The following is a 17081-nucleotide window of genomic DNA, read 5'->3' as shown; positions in this document are numbered from 1 at the left end:
GTTATTTCTTTGATAGATACATTTCTTATTGTTTAGATTTATATGCTTGAAAAGTTATGCACTAAATTGTTTTTATTCATTTTCTCTTCTGTTATTAAGCAAATTGACTGCCTGTATATTTTTATCCATGTTATATTGATGCTATACTATGTAGAGATTTTTTTTCTGTTGCATATTTCTGCATTGTCATATCATATGTAGAGCTTTTTCTGTTACATATTTCTGCATTGTCCGAAATACTTGCTGCTGGTTATCTTGTTGTATAATTCCAGAAAACCTTCATGTTGCATTGATTTTTCCCTATTTGTTAGATAGCGTGAATTTCAACAACATGAGGTGGGTGCATGATGGAAATATGATTACTTATGTTAGAATTTTTTGTTAAATGAATTGCAGCACCTACATCATCTAAGGTTAAGGTTACATACTTGACCAAGATGATTGGGGCATTCACCCAAGTTTAAATACTAAATTACTAATACTGGAATTTTGTTTCTTATTCTCTCAAATTTATGCTTGAAGATTGTAGTGTATGTGATTAATGAAGATGTTAGTTGTAATTTTACTATTGTTGAATATTAATTTCTTTTTATTAAAAAAATTACTGGTGTGTTGGATAAAGTTTAAAAGAAAATGAAGAAGAAATGTGTTTATCTTTAAAATTTTGAAAAAAATTGACAGCTTGTATTACAATCAGTGTTAAATAGTTTCTATTCCAAAACAGTCTTTTACGTAGACTGGATAAATAACTTCCAGGCAAAAGTTTTTTTTTTCCTATCCCTCTATTTACAGATTATTGCATTTAAAGAGTCCTCTGTGATATATTTGCATATCAAGGCCTCTCTTATCCGATAGATTTCCCAATATGACCCAATTTATTTTTTGATGAACCGCAATGAAATTTATCACATTTTTTCCGGCTTCCTTGCTCACTCCGTCCTTTGGAGTTTCTAGCTATTGAGCTACTCTTTCTTCTCAATACCGTTGTCTTTGAGTTTGAGCTCTTCGCTGCTATCATTGTTGGAATTAAGAATCTAAGATCTGGATTCTATCTTGAATCAGCGTAGTTCACTAGCTAGATGCTTAGAACTGCTGGCCATGTGGGAGGAAGAATGGGAAGAAACATGATAAATATTTTATTATGATTGATGAAATGTCTGTTAGGGGTCCCATTGGGTGATTTCTGGGAGAAAAGAGGTCTTGATGTGCAAATTTGTAAAAGAGTGGTCTTTTTGTGCGATTAATCCGTAATTAGGGGTTACATGCTGCCAGCTCCAAAAGTTTTTTCCGTTACTGATGTCAAGACCTTAAAAGATATAAAATACTTAGTCAGGATGGTTATATACTGTCAGGATGACAAGATCAATACAACTGGGTTTGTTGGTGAGTTTATTATATTCTGAAGGCGGTCCTTAATGTTCTTTTTTCTTTTGAAATCTTGGGCTTTTCAATCTTCCCCATCCAAAAGCTACTCTTTCAATAGAGAAGCATGAAGAAGATGAATTTAAAGCTGGGCAAAATAAATTCTGGCTATTATGCATTTACTGTAGCCAAATATGCTTAAGAATGGCATTGGGTTAGCAAGCTGACAAACCCAAAGACACCGGTGTTGGTTATTTAGCAGAAATCTGTATACTTTCCTGTCAGCCACACTCCTCAGCAAACTTGTATACTTCCTTGTTAAGTTGCACTCTGAAAGGAAACCATATAGTTATAAACCTCTCATTTTTATATTAAAAGGTAACAAAGCTCTTCATGGCCATCAGTGGAACGTAGTATCTCAAAGAATGATACACATCTTTCGTGCTCTACAGTTTAAACATTATTTTTCTCATCTTCTTTTGCCTCTTTTTATAAGCTAATCTGTTCAGTTTACTCTTTATGAGATCCTAACTTGCCCACATAGATCCTGTAGCATAGGATGTATTTTCTCAAGTCATTTATATAGTAACATTTAATTGATTAGTGTTTGATTTTTTTTTTTGCTTCTTGCTTTTTAAATTTATGATAGGCTTCATAGTAGCTTAAATCCTTAACTAATGCACATTTAGATTAAAATCTTGTCCCATCGCGCTGGTAAGAAAAGACTTTTAGTCAACCATTTATTGAATGAAGTCTGAAGTCACTGGTATATCCTCAAAAGAAATCCTCAAAAAGAAAAAAAGAGAAGTAATCCACCCCTTAAGCCCGGCCAGCAAAGTTATGATAACATCAATAACTTAGGAGAGCTAACAGCAGTTCATTATAACAGAAATGCAGTCAAACCGATATCTGAATTTGATTTGGTAGGAGAATAGTTTTTAATTCTTTTTTTTTTTACAGTGAGGATTTTTTCAACTTGGTTGCACTCACATCTCTCAGTTTTATGTTATTTTCTTCACCTTCATTTTACAATCCTTGCAGTTTGATTTGCTGCCCCACTATAAATTGAATGATGGAAATTTAATTGGTGTTGCAATGACTTTCTTATCCATGATATCAGGGTCATGAAAGTGAAAGGGAGAAGCTTATGATGGAGAAAGATGCTGTTATTCAAGAGTTTGCTATGCTTGAAAACCAGTTAGCTTCTTCAGAAACTCTGATTAGTACTCTTACCACAGAATTGGAAAAACAAAAAAGCAAGGTATCATCAATTGTTCAGGAATGCAAACCTTTTATCTTATTGCATTCATTCAGTTTTGTGATTATCTCCTCCTCCTGGGACAGGTTGGCTCCATAAAGCAGGAATTTGATCAAGCTGAATCCGAATTGAACTTGAGTCGCTCAAAAATGAAAGAATGTGATTCACAAATAAGTCACATTGCTAAAGAGCAGCAGATGCTTCAACAGAAACTTAGTGATGCAAATGTCGAGAGAAAGAAGTTGGAAAATGAGGTAAATATCATGGGACTTTATTGATTCTGCTAAGTGAAAACTTGGAGAACTGTTATGTTCATTTCATGTAACTCCTAGGTAAAACGTATGGAGATAGAGCAGAAAGAATGTTCCTTGAAAGTCGATAAGTTACTTGAGAAACATGGATGGATCACTACTGAGAAGCAACTGTTTGGAAAAAGCGGAACAGACTATGACTTTTCATCACGTGATCCTTACAAATCAAGGGAAGAACTTGAAAACCTGCAAGCTGAACAATCTGGGTGCGTGAATTTGCGTGCAGGATCATGCTTGGTGTTGGTGTAGCTGTAAATTGTATCCCATAAATTTGCAAGCTAGTTTGAAGATTGATTACTTTGATATTTACTAATCAAAATGTTAGACAGCATTACTTATTATATGAATGTTGTTTGTAGCCTGGAGAAGAGGGTAAACAAAAAAGTTATGGCAATGTTTGAGAAAGCAGAAGATGAATACAATGATCTAATATCCAAGAAAAACATCATTGAGGCATGCTTCTCTCTGCTATCATGTTAAAGAACAGTTGTTCAAGATATTGTTTGCTTATTATTTTTTTTCTAATTTTATTTATTGAAATTCACTTCTGTAGAATGATAAGTCAAAAATTAAGAAGGTGATTGAAGAGCTGGACGAAAAGAAGAAAGAAACTCTGCAAGTAACATGGGCCAAAGTGAACAAGTGAGTGCACAATCTTCATCTTATAAATTTACATAATCAGTTAAATCTGCCATCAGTATTGCTTAGGTGGTCTTCAGAAGGGGCCATTCTATTTATGCTTTTTTGTTATTGCTTCCACTGTTAACTTTTTCCTTTGCTTTAGCTGAACTTATATTTAAGTAAGAAACATCCTTTACAGGGATTTTGGCTCCATCTTTAGTACGCTTTTGCCAGGCACAATGGCTAAGCTCGAACCTCCTGAGGGATGCAGTTTCTTAGACGGTCTTGAGGTTCGTGTAGCATTTGGATGTGTTTGGAAGCAGTCTCTATCTGAACTCAGTGGAGGACAACGATCTCTTCTTGCACTTTCTCTTATTCTGGCATTGCTTCTTTTCAAACCTGCACCACTTTATATACTAGATGAGGTATTTTAATATATATTTACTATACATGCATCTATGGTTACACCACCTACTTGTCTGTGATTGAGCAATATTTCTTGTATTTGAGACTAGAATTCTAAATTAGGACAGTGATGTTTATGTTTTTGGTCACTGGTTTCAAATAACCTGCCTGCGCAGGTAGTTTGTAGTGCATTTATTGTTGCAGATTTTACAAAGTAGCTTAACTTTGGATGTATTAGTTTTTATGTTGATCTTTTAACCTTCCTTTCATCTTCTTTTGGTATGGAGAAATCATTCTACTCACTATATTTTAGGAAATGAGGTATAAGAAGAGGAGAACATGGTTCTGAATTTTATTAAAAAAAATTCTGTATCATGCACCATAGAAAAGAAATAATCAGGAAAGTTACAAGCAGTTTTTGTTTGGCTGCCATCTTGCATTAAGTCCTCCACACAGTTTGCATTTTATGTTAGTCCTTGTAGACAGTCAGGCTGTTTATGCTCACAGTTAGGCTTGTTTCTGTACAGTTGTATCTTTTTTGTACACAATCAAGGGCCAGAGATTGAACATAAAGTAACCATTGACATCATGGACCGGGCATTAAAATTTTCAGTCAACAGGGATTACATGTAAAAGTCAATTGAGGGGAAGGACCTACATAACCCCCCAAAATAATTGTTTTGTGTATCATGGCTTCTCATAAAGGCCAGTGCTCTAAGGGTTTGAGTGGCATGTTTGCAATTGCTAAAATCCTGGGTGTTTGGGAATGGGCTGGTTCACAGATGGGCCTGAGTGTTCCAAGCGCACATAAGATATTGTTCAAACCCAGAAAAAACCTGGTGATATTTCAATAAGATAACTACTGAGGTTTATGCATAACAGAGGAAAGGTGAAGGGCCAATTTATATGAAATTACTGCATGACTGAGGGCTACTAACAGGAAATGATGGTTGAAACTAATTACAGGAAATACAATGCTAAATATGTAAATATAGGCTGGAAACTGATGGATATGAATGTTCATGGGTGGAAAGGGAGCTAACAAGGGATAAGAAAGCTTATTGTAAACAAGATGAGGGATCGCCAGGGAGGCTGGATCCCTGTTGTAAAATACCTCACCCATACATCATCATAGAAGGATGAAAACTTAGGCATGGAGAGGAGTGAGATGACCACATTGACACACCCTCTCCACCCCCTAAACATACAAATACACAAAAAGAAAAAGCACCACCACCACAACAAAAAGGTCCTAATTTGAGTTAAACCTTCAAATCAATCTCGAAATCAAATCATCTAATTTAAGTGAACCCGTATAATCTGGTTTTATATCTAAATGACTAAGTGAGATCTAGGCATGGACCTTAATATATTATATGGAAATTATATATGTAAAATCTAATGGAACCATGCTTGAATAATATGTCAAATGACAACATGACTGAAAGCTGTGTAAAGTCCAAATGTTGAACTAGAACTATGGAAATCAATCTCTCAATGAAGAAAATGAAAAGCAAGAAAAAATGCATTTGAGCCATCAATCTCCAGCCGGTGCGTGCATCCGTTTCTATTGATAATCTCATTGCTCCTAGCTTATTACCAACTCTTCCAATATGAATATTATTTTACTTTCGATCTAGGATTAAGAGATGCTTTTTAATGCTGTGTATCATATATGAAAATGTGCAGTCACTGGTTTGCCGTTTGTTTGTGCACCTTTTGAAGGTTATATTTCTTAAAAAAAGGAATATGTTTATCATTCCTACAACCCAACTTGCTTCACAATATGCCTCACAATGTCCCCAAATGAAGGACCAATAAAATCATTGTGGCCATTTTATCAGCAAATATTGATTGCCATTTGACATGCTTTACTATGTTTCACTAGTTGAAGCACCCTATTTTTAATATTCGCAACCATCTTAACCTTCAACTAACACCAGAATGAAGCATTGAACTGGTTCCAAGAATGAATGAATCTTCACTGAGAGTTTGTTTCGGCTTTGAATCTCCTGCTCATGCTTTGCCCACCCACAATGCAACTATGGCTTTTCTTCTTTGAGTTTTGTCTTTTACACTGGTTACTAACATTTTGACAATACTTATGGTAGTATGACAAGTATTTGGAAGGGCTTGTCCTGAATGCTCTTTAACTGATGACATAATCAACCAATTTTATTGTACATGCCTTTTCATTCCATAGGCTGTTGGCGGTTCAATTCCTTGATTAATATTTCATCAACATCAAATTTTGTCCAGTAGTAGATGGTAGGATATTATTATAGTCGCTTTTTTAATATCTATACACACACACACATACAAACATACATGCCCTTGAAAATACGACTTAATGCATATCTACCTTTTGAAAATCACTATTTGCATATATACTCCTGAAAGTATTCTATATTTGCAAAGATGCATTATTTTTTTGACGCTTGAAATGGTTATTTATCTGCATTGTATGGCAAAATTCTAAAGAGAGGGGCATCATTGCAAAAACAAGATATATAACTAGTGATTTTTGGAGGGTAAATATGCAGCAAGCCATATTTGCGGGGGCACATATGCAAAAGGCCCTAATAATTGAAGAACTCTGCTAATGTCCTTCATACATCTATTTCATGTCATTGTTGACAACATGTGGTGAACATGCTTGTCATTCTATGTTCCATGAAACACATATGTTGTCCGTAGTACTGGCTTGTATGCTTTTGCTAGTTGCAGGCTCAGATGAATTCTTGAAAGGTATACGCCAATTTGCTCGGGTATTTAATAGATCCATTCTTAATAACGTGTCACAACTATGCCAGCACCTCTAGATGGTAATATTGTATGGATATAGATACGGGAATCGAATTTGGACATATATCCAAGTGTCTAACTCGGCAAGAGAGAAAACGGAGATACGTAGGATATATTTATATTTAAGCAAATAATATATATTCATACCTTTAAATATTCTATAAAGTTAAATTTTAGAAGACATTGCTTTATATAGTCTTCAATATATATTTCTTATCCAAATTCTCCAATTAACTTAAGGATATAAGAAAAAATAATAGATCTCAAATTGTTTTTTATACCCACATCCTTGATAATCTTGAACAATTAGCATCTAAAATAAAAGGTCTTACTCATTGTTGGTAGAGTCCAGCTTTCCAACAATCTTTAAGTGCTGCACAGAAAGTATTTCATAAATATCTAAGTGAGTGATTCATATTTGATTTGATTATGTATCTGACATGGATTTGCAGAGCTAGATGCAAATGTCCAGTAACAGTACTAGAAGGCACACACTAACATGCTATAATCAAGTTTTTTTTGTGTGTATGGGGGGGGGGGGGGGGGGTACAAAATGGAATCCTTGAATTGAGAGTTTATGCATGTATACTTACACATATTCTTACTTTCAGCTTATTTCATATGTTTCAGACATGTTTCCAACACCATATCTAGATAATTCATTATATTACCTCTTTGCCTAGTAAATTGTTGTGCAACTTGTGTACATTTTGGTTCACACTAGTGAATCCTATTCCTTTTTTGTTCTAAAAGGCTTAAACTTCATAAAATTTCAGCTGCGACATCATTCCTATTGGTACTTTCTTCATTGAAACTTAAATTGATCTTGTGGACCACCTTACTATTTTTTTCCTTCTAAAACATGTCAAACTTAGAGTTTTGGAAGTAAATTGTTCCCATGGATCAACTTACTTTATTTTCTTTTAGTTTTCTTCTTCCTTTTTTCAAGCCATGGTTGCATGAAAGGACAAAAATTTGGCCAATTGTAACTGAAGATTGAAAGGCTTATGTGATACAGACTTATCATTAGGAGCAATTTTTGTGAATAGAGGAAGGAAAGGCTGAAGATATTTAAATGCAATTGTGGAAGAGTATTATTTCGGCATTCTAAGACATAGAATGTGACTTTCTATATAAGTGAAAAAAAGAAAAAGATAGTCATCCATATGTACTATATTTTAGGCACCCTGTTAGTAAAATGCATGCAAGTGCTTGCGTTCTTGCTATGCATTTAATGACAGAGCCTTTAATGGGCTGATTTAGATGTTGCAACAAAGGAGATGGAAGCAGAGAACCTTATGGTGGATGGATGACGCAAAGCTGGCTAATATTTTCAAAGATTTCTGATGTTAGCGTTCAGATATTAAAAGCAGCCAAGTGCATGAGGTTCCCACCATTGTGGGGTATGGGGAGGATCAGATGTATATAGCCTTACCCCAGCATGTTGAGAGGCTGTTAGCATTATGATGGCGCTTCAACCAACTCTGACGCTGGTTCAGTGGTTGCTTTCAGTTCTATCCTAACATTGATCTTTCATTTGGTTCTCACTCCCTTTGTTCTCCTAGTAGCAAGCTGTAAACTTTGATTCAGCAGGAAGCTCTAATTTGAGCATGGAGAAAGGAGATCACGAGAAGAAACTAAATATGTCTCCGGACACTCAAGCTGGAGACATGATGCCTTAAGGAGCAACTCGGGTTTGCTGTCCAAATTTCAGCAAACTAGTAGTGGAGAGAGAGAGAGAGGGAGAGCAACTAGAAGGACAATTTAGATTAATCATCTTTGGATTTTGACTATTTACCTTGATTCGGCCTCCATCAATCTCCAACTAGAGAGTTGTTGCGATCATTCTCAATCATTTGGGGGGCGAATAACTACTAAAGGTATCTTGGACGTGTGGAACTATGCTGGATCAAGGATCTCTTTCAGTTATTTGGAATCTACAATAGACTATGCCCTATGATTTAAAGAAGGTTGAAGCCTTGAGTGAGCGGAACATTTTTGTTGGTCTTTTTCCCCCACCACTTGTATCATTTTATCTTTTGAGTGGAATGGTGGCGATTTTCATTTTATTTTACTCAAAATGGAAAGCATAACTTTGTAATTTCCTCTTATTATAGTGTAGTCCAACTTACAAGTTGAAGAGTATTGGCTATGGAATTAAAACATTTGTTTTATTTTTTATTATTTTACTTAATTTTGTGCTTAGGTGTCTATCTTTGTTGTTTTAAGTTTTTAGTAATTTAATGTAGGTCTTGAAGTTGTTAGGTTCAACAACTAAAGTTAGTTCTCAACTGTAATTTTTCTTTTTCCTCCTTTTATCCTTGTTGGTGGGTTGGTGGGGCATTTTCCTCTTTCAAAAATAAATTTTATGGTATATAACTTATTCCACTAGAATTAGGATATCGCATCCTTTAGGCCCAGCATTTACCTCCTCCTGTTTCATTGGAAAATAGAAGGCCTGCTGAGCCTATTTGCGAGACAAAAGACAAGAAAAGTTAAATAAACGAAACAAAATTGAATATTAAAGGGAAGAAAAGGAGATGGAAGAAAAATAAGAAATGAAGGAAATGAAGGGAAAAAAGGTTAAAATAGGGCCAGCTGTTTAAGATGAATTTCTCTCTTTCCTTTCTTCAGTTCTTCCTATTGGTTATATCTGTTGTCTTTACTTGCCAGTTCTCGGTAAATTGTCCATTTATTTATATAAGCTATAAAGGAGATGCCATAAACCGGTTATGGAAAATTTACTGAAATTTAGTTCTCCTTCATCTCTTTTACTAATCCTTTCTTTAATAAGTTGATTGTATTCAATCTGGGTTTTGATGATTCTCCCTTGAGCGAATTGACAGTCCCTTATTCGTCATTTTTCATTTTTCTGTAAAATGTTTCTGTAACATGCAATTAAATTTCAGTTTCAAGGCTGATATTCAGCTCAGGGTTTACTAATTTCTGATCTTCTAATTTCTAAATTGGTCCAGGAGGGCTTGTCTTATCCAGCCCTTAGGTAAATCAGGTTGTGTTTCAGTAAAATTTGGGTGAGCATATTTTTGCCACTTGAATTTAGTTTAACTGAAAGGCATAAAGATGATTGTAGGTTGTAATTTTACATAATTATCTGTGAGGAGGTTAACTTTATTCTAACAGTTTTTGCTGTTTTGATTTATAAAAATTTCTTCTTGATGGTCAAACCATGTCTTTTAATGTTTATATTTCTTTCTTCAACAGGTGGATGCTGCTCTTGATCTAAACCATACACAAAATATTGGAAGAATGATCAAAGCTCATTTTCCACATTCCCAGGTTAACTTGTTTCCTATATCACTTGGCTTGAGAGTTGTATTGTATTTAATATTCTCTAACATCATTTATCCATCAGTATTTTCTGATTCTTGTGAAAAGGAAAAGTTTTGTTTTTATTTTCCTACTACTAGGAACTTTGGTCTAAGCTGTAGGCCTGGAACTGGAGGAAATGGATTCATGTAGCCGACCCAAAATAGTTTGGGATTAAGGCTTGGTTGAGTTGAGTTGAGTTCTAAGCTGTAGGCCTTAAAATGACAAACTGTATTTTTTTTTAATATCTGAAAGTTTTGGGAGTTTAGATTTCCCTTTACCATTCTTGTTACCATGCAGAAGGCATGCTTTTATTAGTTTGTATAGGTACCTATCCTGTTCTCTTGTTCATCTTTAGGTTTTGCTTGAGTGTATTATCTTTCCACCAACTAGGATTGTGACATTAATCTGAGTACAAAAATATTCATCTCTATGTAAACCATAACTTTCATGTTTTCTTCTTTTGAAGTTCCTTGTCTTCCCTATTTCATTTATTTCCCAGTATCTCGTCTTGGGCCTGCAGAGCATTGTATACTTATCACAACTTTGACTTTGTACTGAATTCTTAGTTACTGTTTTTTTACTGCAGTTCGTTGTGGTTTCTCTTAAAGAGGGGATGTTTAACAATGCTAATGTCTTATTCCGGACTAAATTTGTCGATGGAGTTTCCACAATTACAAGAACAATAGCCTCAAAACAGAGATAATATTCTGATGATCTCTCACGTTCTTCACTGGTAACTAACTCTATACTTTTGTTTTATGATATGTGTCATGCAACTGAACAGGTATTGAAGGTTAAAGTGCCTTTGCTAGAATGCCTTTATCTTCTTGAAAAATTTCCTATGTTACGCTGACTTTTCATATAGAGAACATGTGTTACTTACATTCCGTGAGTTTTCATGCCTGTAGATCATAATGAATGTCTGGGGTTTCCTAAGAAACAAATAATAAATAACCATATGGCTAGGAGCTAACTTTTTCCATGGGTTGGCATCTTGCCTTTTTTGCTGGGCACTGCACTTTGATAATGTGAATGAGCAACAATTACATGGAGCTTCCAGTCAAAGGACAACATTACACATATTGAGTGTCAACATGCGAAAATTATGACATGGTTAGGATCTTACAAAGCTTCAGGGTAATCCTTTAATACTTGTCAATAGATGCTGTTAGTCTCTTTGGGTTCTATAGTTGGACTGGACAGCTAATGGGCCTGCTACCGAGTCTGGTTCAATGTATTTGAGTTTATTGTGTAACGGGCCTAGGTCATAAAGGCCAAACCCTGGCTGCACAATTATTTTAGGTATTTTTGTCATTTTTCAACTTGTAAGTAGCCTCCCAATCAAATTACTGTGTAGAGATGGCTCCTGTCATTCTGCTTTTTCCTTTAACCATACTTTTTCCTATACTTTCTCCTTTTTTCTTTTCTTTTTCCCTTAAAGATTCTGTTATCATGTAGTTTCCTCTTACTATATGATTGAGGGCCTGAAGTCATCTCAGCTTCTCAAGTTTGAACCTTTGTTAGTCTAGAAGATTGTCATTCGACGTGATAACCATGAATGTTTCATCTAAAGACCTTCAAACTTTTAAGTATTTATAAAGCTTTAAGTTGGTGAATTTCTCACATTGGTATTATTTCTGGTATAGCCACCATTTACAAAGGTGACTGTAATTGCTATTCTTAATTTTTTTCCTTTTTGAAACAAAAAAGTTGTGCAACCCATCCTAAAGTAGTCCCATCTCTTGTGATCTTGAAAGTTGGTTCAAAATAAGGAATCTTTTAAGCGATGTTGCTTGGACAAGTGACACGAATTTTAATATCCAATTATCCAAAAGATTGACATGGGGATCTCCAAAAATTGGACATGGGGCATGTATGTGTAAATAATGTATTTATGTGTATGCATATAATGAATAATGAGCTAAACCAATTCTATATAAGATCATAAGACCTGACAAAATTGTTGCTCACGGTTACGATAAGTTTAATAGTTTTCATAAGAAGTGCCAAAAGTAGATATGTAATGATGGTGGCTTCATGATTTGATGGTATAAAGTCTTAAGGAGTGTTGTAAAGTGTTTCAAGTATTCAGAGTGTCCAAGTGTCCTATGCATTGCAATCCCAGAATTTGGAGCGTCCATATAGCATGTTGTTGAGATTCAGCACTGTTGGATGGAGTCATATTCTCCAAACTTAATAGAGGATGCCATTAATGAAGTATTTAACCCTTGTACACGATCTGTTTAAAATACGAGGATCTTAGGATTTCTACCTGCTTAAGTCCGACCAGATCCATGAATTCCTTTATTCACCCCGAGGAGATTTCATGGTTTCTTACCTCTTTAGGCTAGTGTATACACTTCTTAGAGCTCTTTGCATAAGGAAACTGCAAGAGATAAAAATATTAGAGACGAGCCAAAATGTAACTTTAGCATATCATCCATCTTAATGATTACCATAGAAAAAAAAATTGAAAAACGATACTAATTTGGTTGGGTTGATAGAAAAGGAAGAAGGTTCAGGATCTTGCCCCCTCCTTTGGAAAATTTAACCCCCAGTAAAAACCTGAGACTTTACCGTAGTTAAAGATAATTGTGCAAGACAAATTTTATGCGGAAATCCAAAGGATAAAGCATTGAAGTAGAAAGACCAAAGAAGAATAAAGAAGCAGATGGATTTTGAAACATTAAGCCATAGCTTCAACTCTCCTGGACACAAACCTCTGCTCCGCAAGATCTTGGATTAAAAATTTAGTATATTGTCTTACTTAAGAAACAAGCTAGCCTTGCCATGGGTGACAAACTGAGGTTAGGGATGTTTTAGACATTGAGAGTGTGGGCTTATTTTGTAGGTTCCTTGATGCTGCTAGACTTTACTAGCTTTAGGTGTCCAACTAAAGAAAAAGATGAGAAATATGTAAAGATGATTTTTTGGTTCAAATAAGATGTAGAAAGCCCTAAGGATCCTCTAGAAACCAGGCTATAACTCCTTATAACATCCCTTTTATTCTGTGCCAGGTCTATCAAGATACTCTTCTGTCACGCCCCTGACTCGAGATCGCGAGCTAGGGGTCGCAACAACCGCCGCATACTCATAGAAAATTCTTCCTATAAATGTGCAAAGTATCTCATCATGATATCATAAACAATCAGTGGAATAAATTTAAATAATTAACATTCAAATTCTAATTTAAATAACAAAATTAAAAGTCTTACAAAGCCAATAATATTCCAAAATCTTGCATCAACTCTAAAATAAAATCTAGTCTAAATAAAGATGTCAAAATTTTGTCTTTAATCATTCTCCCATGATAAATCTCCGAGTCAAGCTAATTCTTTGAATTTGTAAAAATAGTAAGAAATCGTATAATGAGCTAGCCAGTCCTGTAAGCAAAGAATACTTTAGCTAGATAAATCAGATAATAAATTAAATAATCATCTGCTGAAAATAAGCATATGGAATTCATAATTCAAAACCAAATCTCCGTATGCAGCATTATCAAAACATTATGGATGCCAAATTCAATTTTTCTCAAAATCTAAATGTTGTTCATAAAAATTTTGTTGAAATCATCAAATTCATTTCGATAACTATGAACTATGACTACATCAAAGTGTCACTGCATAACCCCCAATGGCAGGGTATTAAAGTGCCAATGTATAAGCCCCATTGGTAGGGTATCGAAATGCCAATGTATAACCTCCACCGGCAGGGTATCGAAATACCAACGTACAACCTCCATTAGCAGGGTATTGAAGTGCCAACATGCAATCTCCACAGGCAGGGTATCAAAACATAGTTTGGCTGCAAGTCCAAATTCATTTCTAATCAAAACTCTTTTTCTTAAAGCATGTTTAATATTATAAATCGTAAGATACATTAAAATTATACGACATCGAAATCAATCGCGCACAATCCATATCAAAACCAATATGTTCAATCAAGAATCGTACAATATTCTAGAAAGAGGCATATATAATAATAAAATAATATGCATTAAGTTCATAAATCAAGAATAATTTGATTAAGAAAATATCTATAATTTGTTGATAAATCTAGAAAAAGAGTTGCATGACTTACCTTGCAAGTGAAACCAAACTATAGGTCCAATAATTTCGACAATCTCTTTTAGAACTTAAGATTCCGACAAACGCTCAACTAAAAATCTCTGTTGAGCACTACGAGCCAAGATTGTCGAAAGTCAAAAGAAGAAGGAACCAACGGTGGTCTAGTTGTAGTGATCGGCAACACCTGTCGGCGGTGAGGCGAAAGGGGGTGGGGGTCTTTAAATAGTTGTTGTATGAAATCGGGATTGAGGAGTCTGTCTCCTACTCCAAGTTGAACAGGGCTTTATCTCTTTTTTTTTTTGTCTCTTATTCCAAGTCGAATGGGGCTCTATCCTTTTTTTTCCATCTTCTACAATTCTTACATCCAGGCCGGTGTTTTATCTCCCTTTTTTTTTGGTCTCCTACCCCAAGTCGAATGGGGGCTCTATGCTTTTTTTCCCCTATCTCCTACAACTTTTACATCTGGGCCGGTGCTTTATCTCCATTTTTTTGTGGTCTCCTACTTCAAGTCGAATGGGCCTTTACCTTTTTTTTTCCATTTCCTACAACTCTTACATCTTGGCCGGTCAAGCGAGCTAGGCTCCGTTCTTTATTAGTTGGGCTGGGTGTTACACCTTCAATTTTGTAATTCTCTTTGAGAGTGTGGGCTTATTTTATAGGTTGCTTGATGCTGCCAGACTTTACTAGCTTTAGATGTGCAACTAATGAAAAAGATGAGAAATATGTAGAGATGGTTTTCGGTTCCAACAAGGTGAAAAAAAGCCCAAGAACCCTGTAGAAATGAGGCTATAACTCCCTAGAGCATCCCCTTTCTTTTGTTCCAGGCCGGTCACAATACCTTTCAATCCTCTGTAATTCAAAGCGTTCTGCACAGCCTTCTATAAATAGGATTTATCCTTGTAGTCCGAACTCAAAATTTTGTTCTGTAAAAAGCAGTAAACTCCTGACTGGATGCACTTTCTAGTGAATATAATATTGAAATCATATTTGGACCTAAGAAAAAATAATGAGGAAAAAAATAAAATATTGGGGTTCAATTACAATGTAAATGTGATTAGGGTTCAATTAGTTTACAGCTGGTAGTTAGTTCAGACTAACCAAGGTAGTATTAAATTAGTATTTCTGATTATTTTTATTCTCTAGTTCTGATTCTTTTTAGAAATAGTCATTAGTAGTGGATGTCTTTATTCTGAACATCTTGCTTGCCTTTTGCCATGAAAAATTGGTTTCTTTTGTTGGGCTGGTCAAAAGGTACGGATAAAACTAATTCAGTTTTCTTAATAGCACCATTTAATAATCACAAAAAGAAATTATTTGGACCTATCTGGGTTTTACCACTTTTCTTGTTGCTTATGAGTTTTGGACCTGATCGGACAGTCATGTCTGAATTATACCACAATCATTTTTTTCTGATTTACTTGTTTGTAATTTCTTTTTTTCAGTGTAAGAGAAACAAAGGCGCTTTTATGACACTTTGATGTTTCTTTTATTCATGCATCAATAATTATCTGATAATGAATATTGAATTTTTGCAGTGTTAGGAGACATTCACTGTTTGTCCTAATTCATCTAATAGATGACTGTTGCCTCGGCCTAGAGGGAGATGCAAAAAGATAAATAGCCTCAAGTTTGCTCTGAGAGTACTTGTGACTTCTATTTTGTACAGTTGGTTGTTTCAGAGCAGTTGGTGTGGTAAAGAAGGCATTTTCCGAATCTGAAGCAATATCTTTGTAATAATAGAGGTTTCCTGTCTTCTCCAGTCACTGTAAGATAAACAGAATCGAGTGTATTTATTCTTACCGAAACATGTAGGTGTATTATTGGCTTTATGCCATGCTAGAAAAATGAGATTGTGTACTCTTCACTCATCTCACCTTAGCATGCATGGCTATGTTCCATGAGAAAGAAAGAGCTCGATCTCTCTCTTTTTCTCAATATTTGTTCAAATGCATTTTCCTGGTGAGACCATAACTGGTTGCGCCTGAGCTACTTCTGAAGGCTTGGAATTTTAAAATATATTAACTTTTCAGCCATCTCTTCACCAACTATGTCCTTTGAATGTTTTTGGTGGTGATTATGATGCAAATTAATTAACATATAAGGTGTGTATTTTGTCGAGAATGTTTAAAGCCCTATAATATTTTTCTGTCACCATTAGAGGATGATTAAATGGATACATTTTATGGAGATGGATTTTTGTTGATTCTATTCTTTGATTCTGTTGATTTTAATTAGGAAGAATCCTTTATGGGGAACTGATACAGATTGATCTTGTATCTGCAATCTCTACAGTCGATGAGACGATGCTATGGTTGAATGATTGCACCACAAACCTCGGGAGGTATTCCTCCAAGTGTTCATGTGTTTTTCTTAAATAATTATCACGTCATTTTATCATTTATCTAAGTGGTTTCTCCATTGTTATTCTTAAAATATACTTGTGATACTGTATATACCTGCTAAAAACTTTCTATGTAGTGCTATTAATTTTTGAAGAAATAGTTATCATGGAGTTCTCTGTTCAGCGGTGCCTGCCTTGCCATCATTCAAAGTGCTATCCGGCGGAGGTACCCAAACTCTCATGAGCTGCTCCAAAATCTGTACTGCAAGATAAAAGCATGGAGTGTCGTTAGGCGGGCCTGGGCAAAAGACGAATTGGAGAGAAGCCAATGAGTTCCGGTCTCTCCTCCATCTCGCACAAGGTCTTCTCCTCTCCATCTCCTTCCGGCGAGCGCCATTCCCTAGCTAGTAAGTAAGATTAAATATGTTACTAAGATATAGAAAAAAATATAAGATAACTTATAAGGAAGCTGGAAAAAATCCAAATTTGCTAGTAAGTAAGATTAAATATGTAACATATGATAAATTATATGATATCTTTGATTAAAAAAATGAAAATAGATACATGAAAATAGATAATGT

At 35.0% G+C, this 17081-nt stretch overlaps 1 protein-coding gene across 1 annotated transcript in view; it reads left to right on the top strand.

The window, feature by feature from the left end:
- The window catches only part of LOC103715212 (structural maintenance of chromosomes protein 2-2-like), a 28807-nt gene extending 12780 nt beyond the window's left edge, over nucleotides 1–16027 (top strand). The window contains exons 13-21 of the mRNA XM_008802772.5: nucleotides 2483–2623; nucleotides 2707–2874; nucleotides 2953–3137; nucleotides 3291–3384; nucleotides 3485–3573; nucleotides 3752–3977; nucleotides 9985–10059; nucleotides 10679–10825; nucleotides 15695–16027. Coding sequence (XP_008800994.4) covers nucleotides 2483–2623; nucleotides 2707–2874; nucleotides 2953–3137; nucleotides 3291–3384; nucleotides 3485–3573; nucleotides 3752–3977; nucleotides 9985–10059; nucleotides 10679–10795 — 1095 coding nt within the window. The 3' untranslated portion in view covers nucleotides 10796–10825; nucleotides 15695–16027. The remainder of the gene's footprint in view (nucleotides 1–2482; nucleotides 2624–2706; nucleotides 2875–2952; nucleotides 3138–3290; nucleotides 3385–3484; nucleotides 3574–3751; nucleotides 3978–9984; nucleotides 10060–10678; nucleotides 10826–15694) is intronic.
- The last annotated feature ends 1054 nt before the right edge of the window (nucleotides 16028–17081 follow it).

This window comes from Phoenix dactylifera, chromosome 11 (genome assembly GCF_051530095.1).
Source record: "Phoenix dactylifera cultivar Ajwa chromosome 11, Ajwa_hap1_PhDact_Kaust_v1.1, whole genome shotgun sequence".
Lineage (NCBI taxonomy): Eukaryota > Viridiplantae > Streptophyta > Magnoliopsida > Arecales > Arecaceae > Phoenix > Phoenix dactylifera.
The sequence above is the reverse complement of the archived record's forward strand: the minus strand, read 5'-3'. Positions and strand labels throughout refer to the sequence as shown.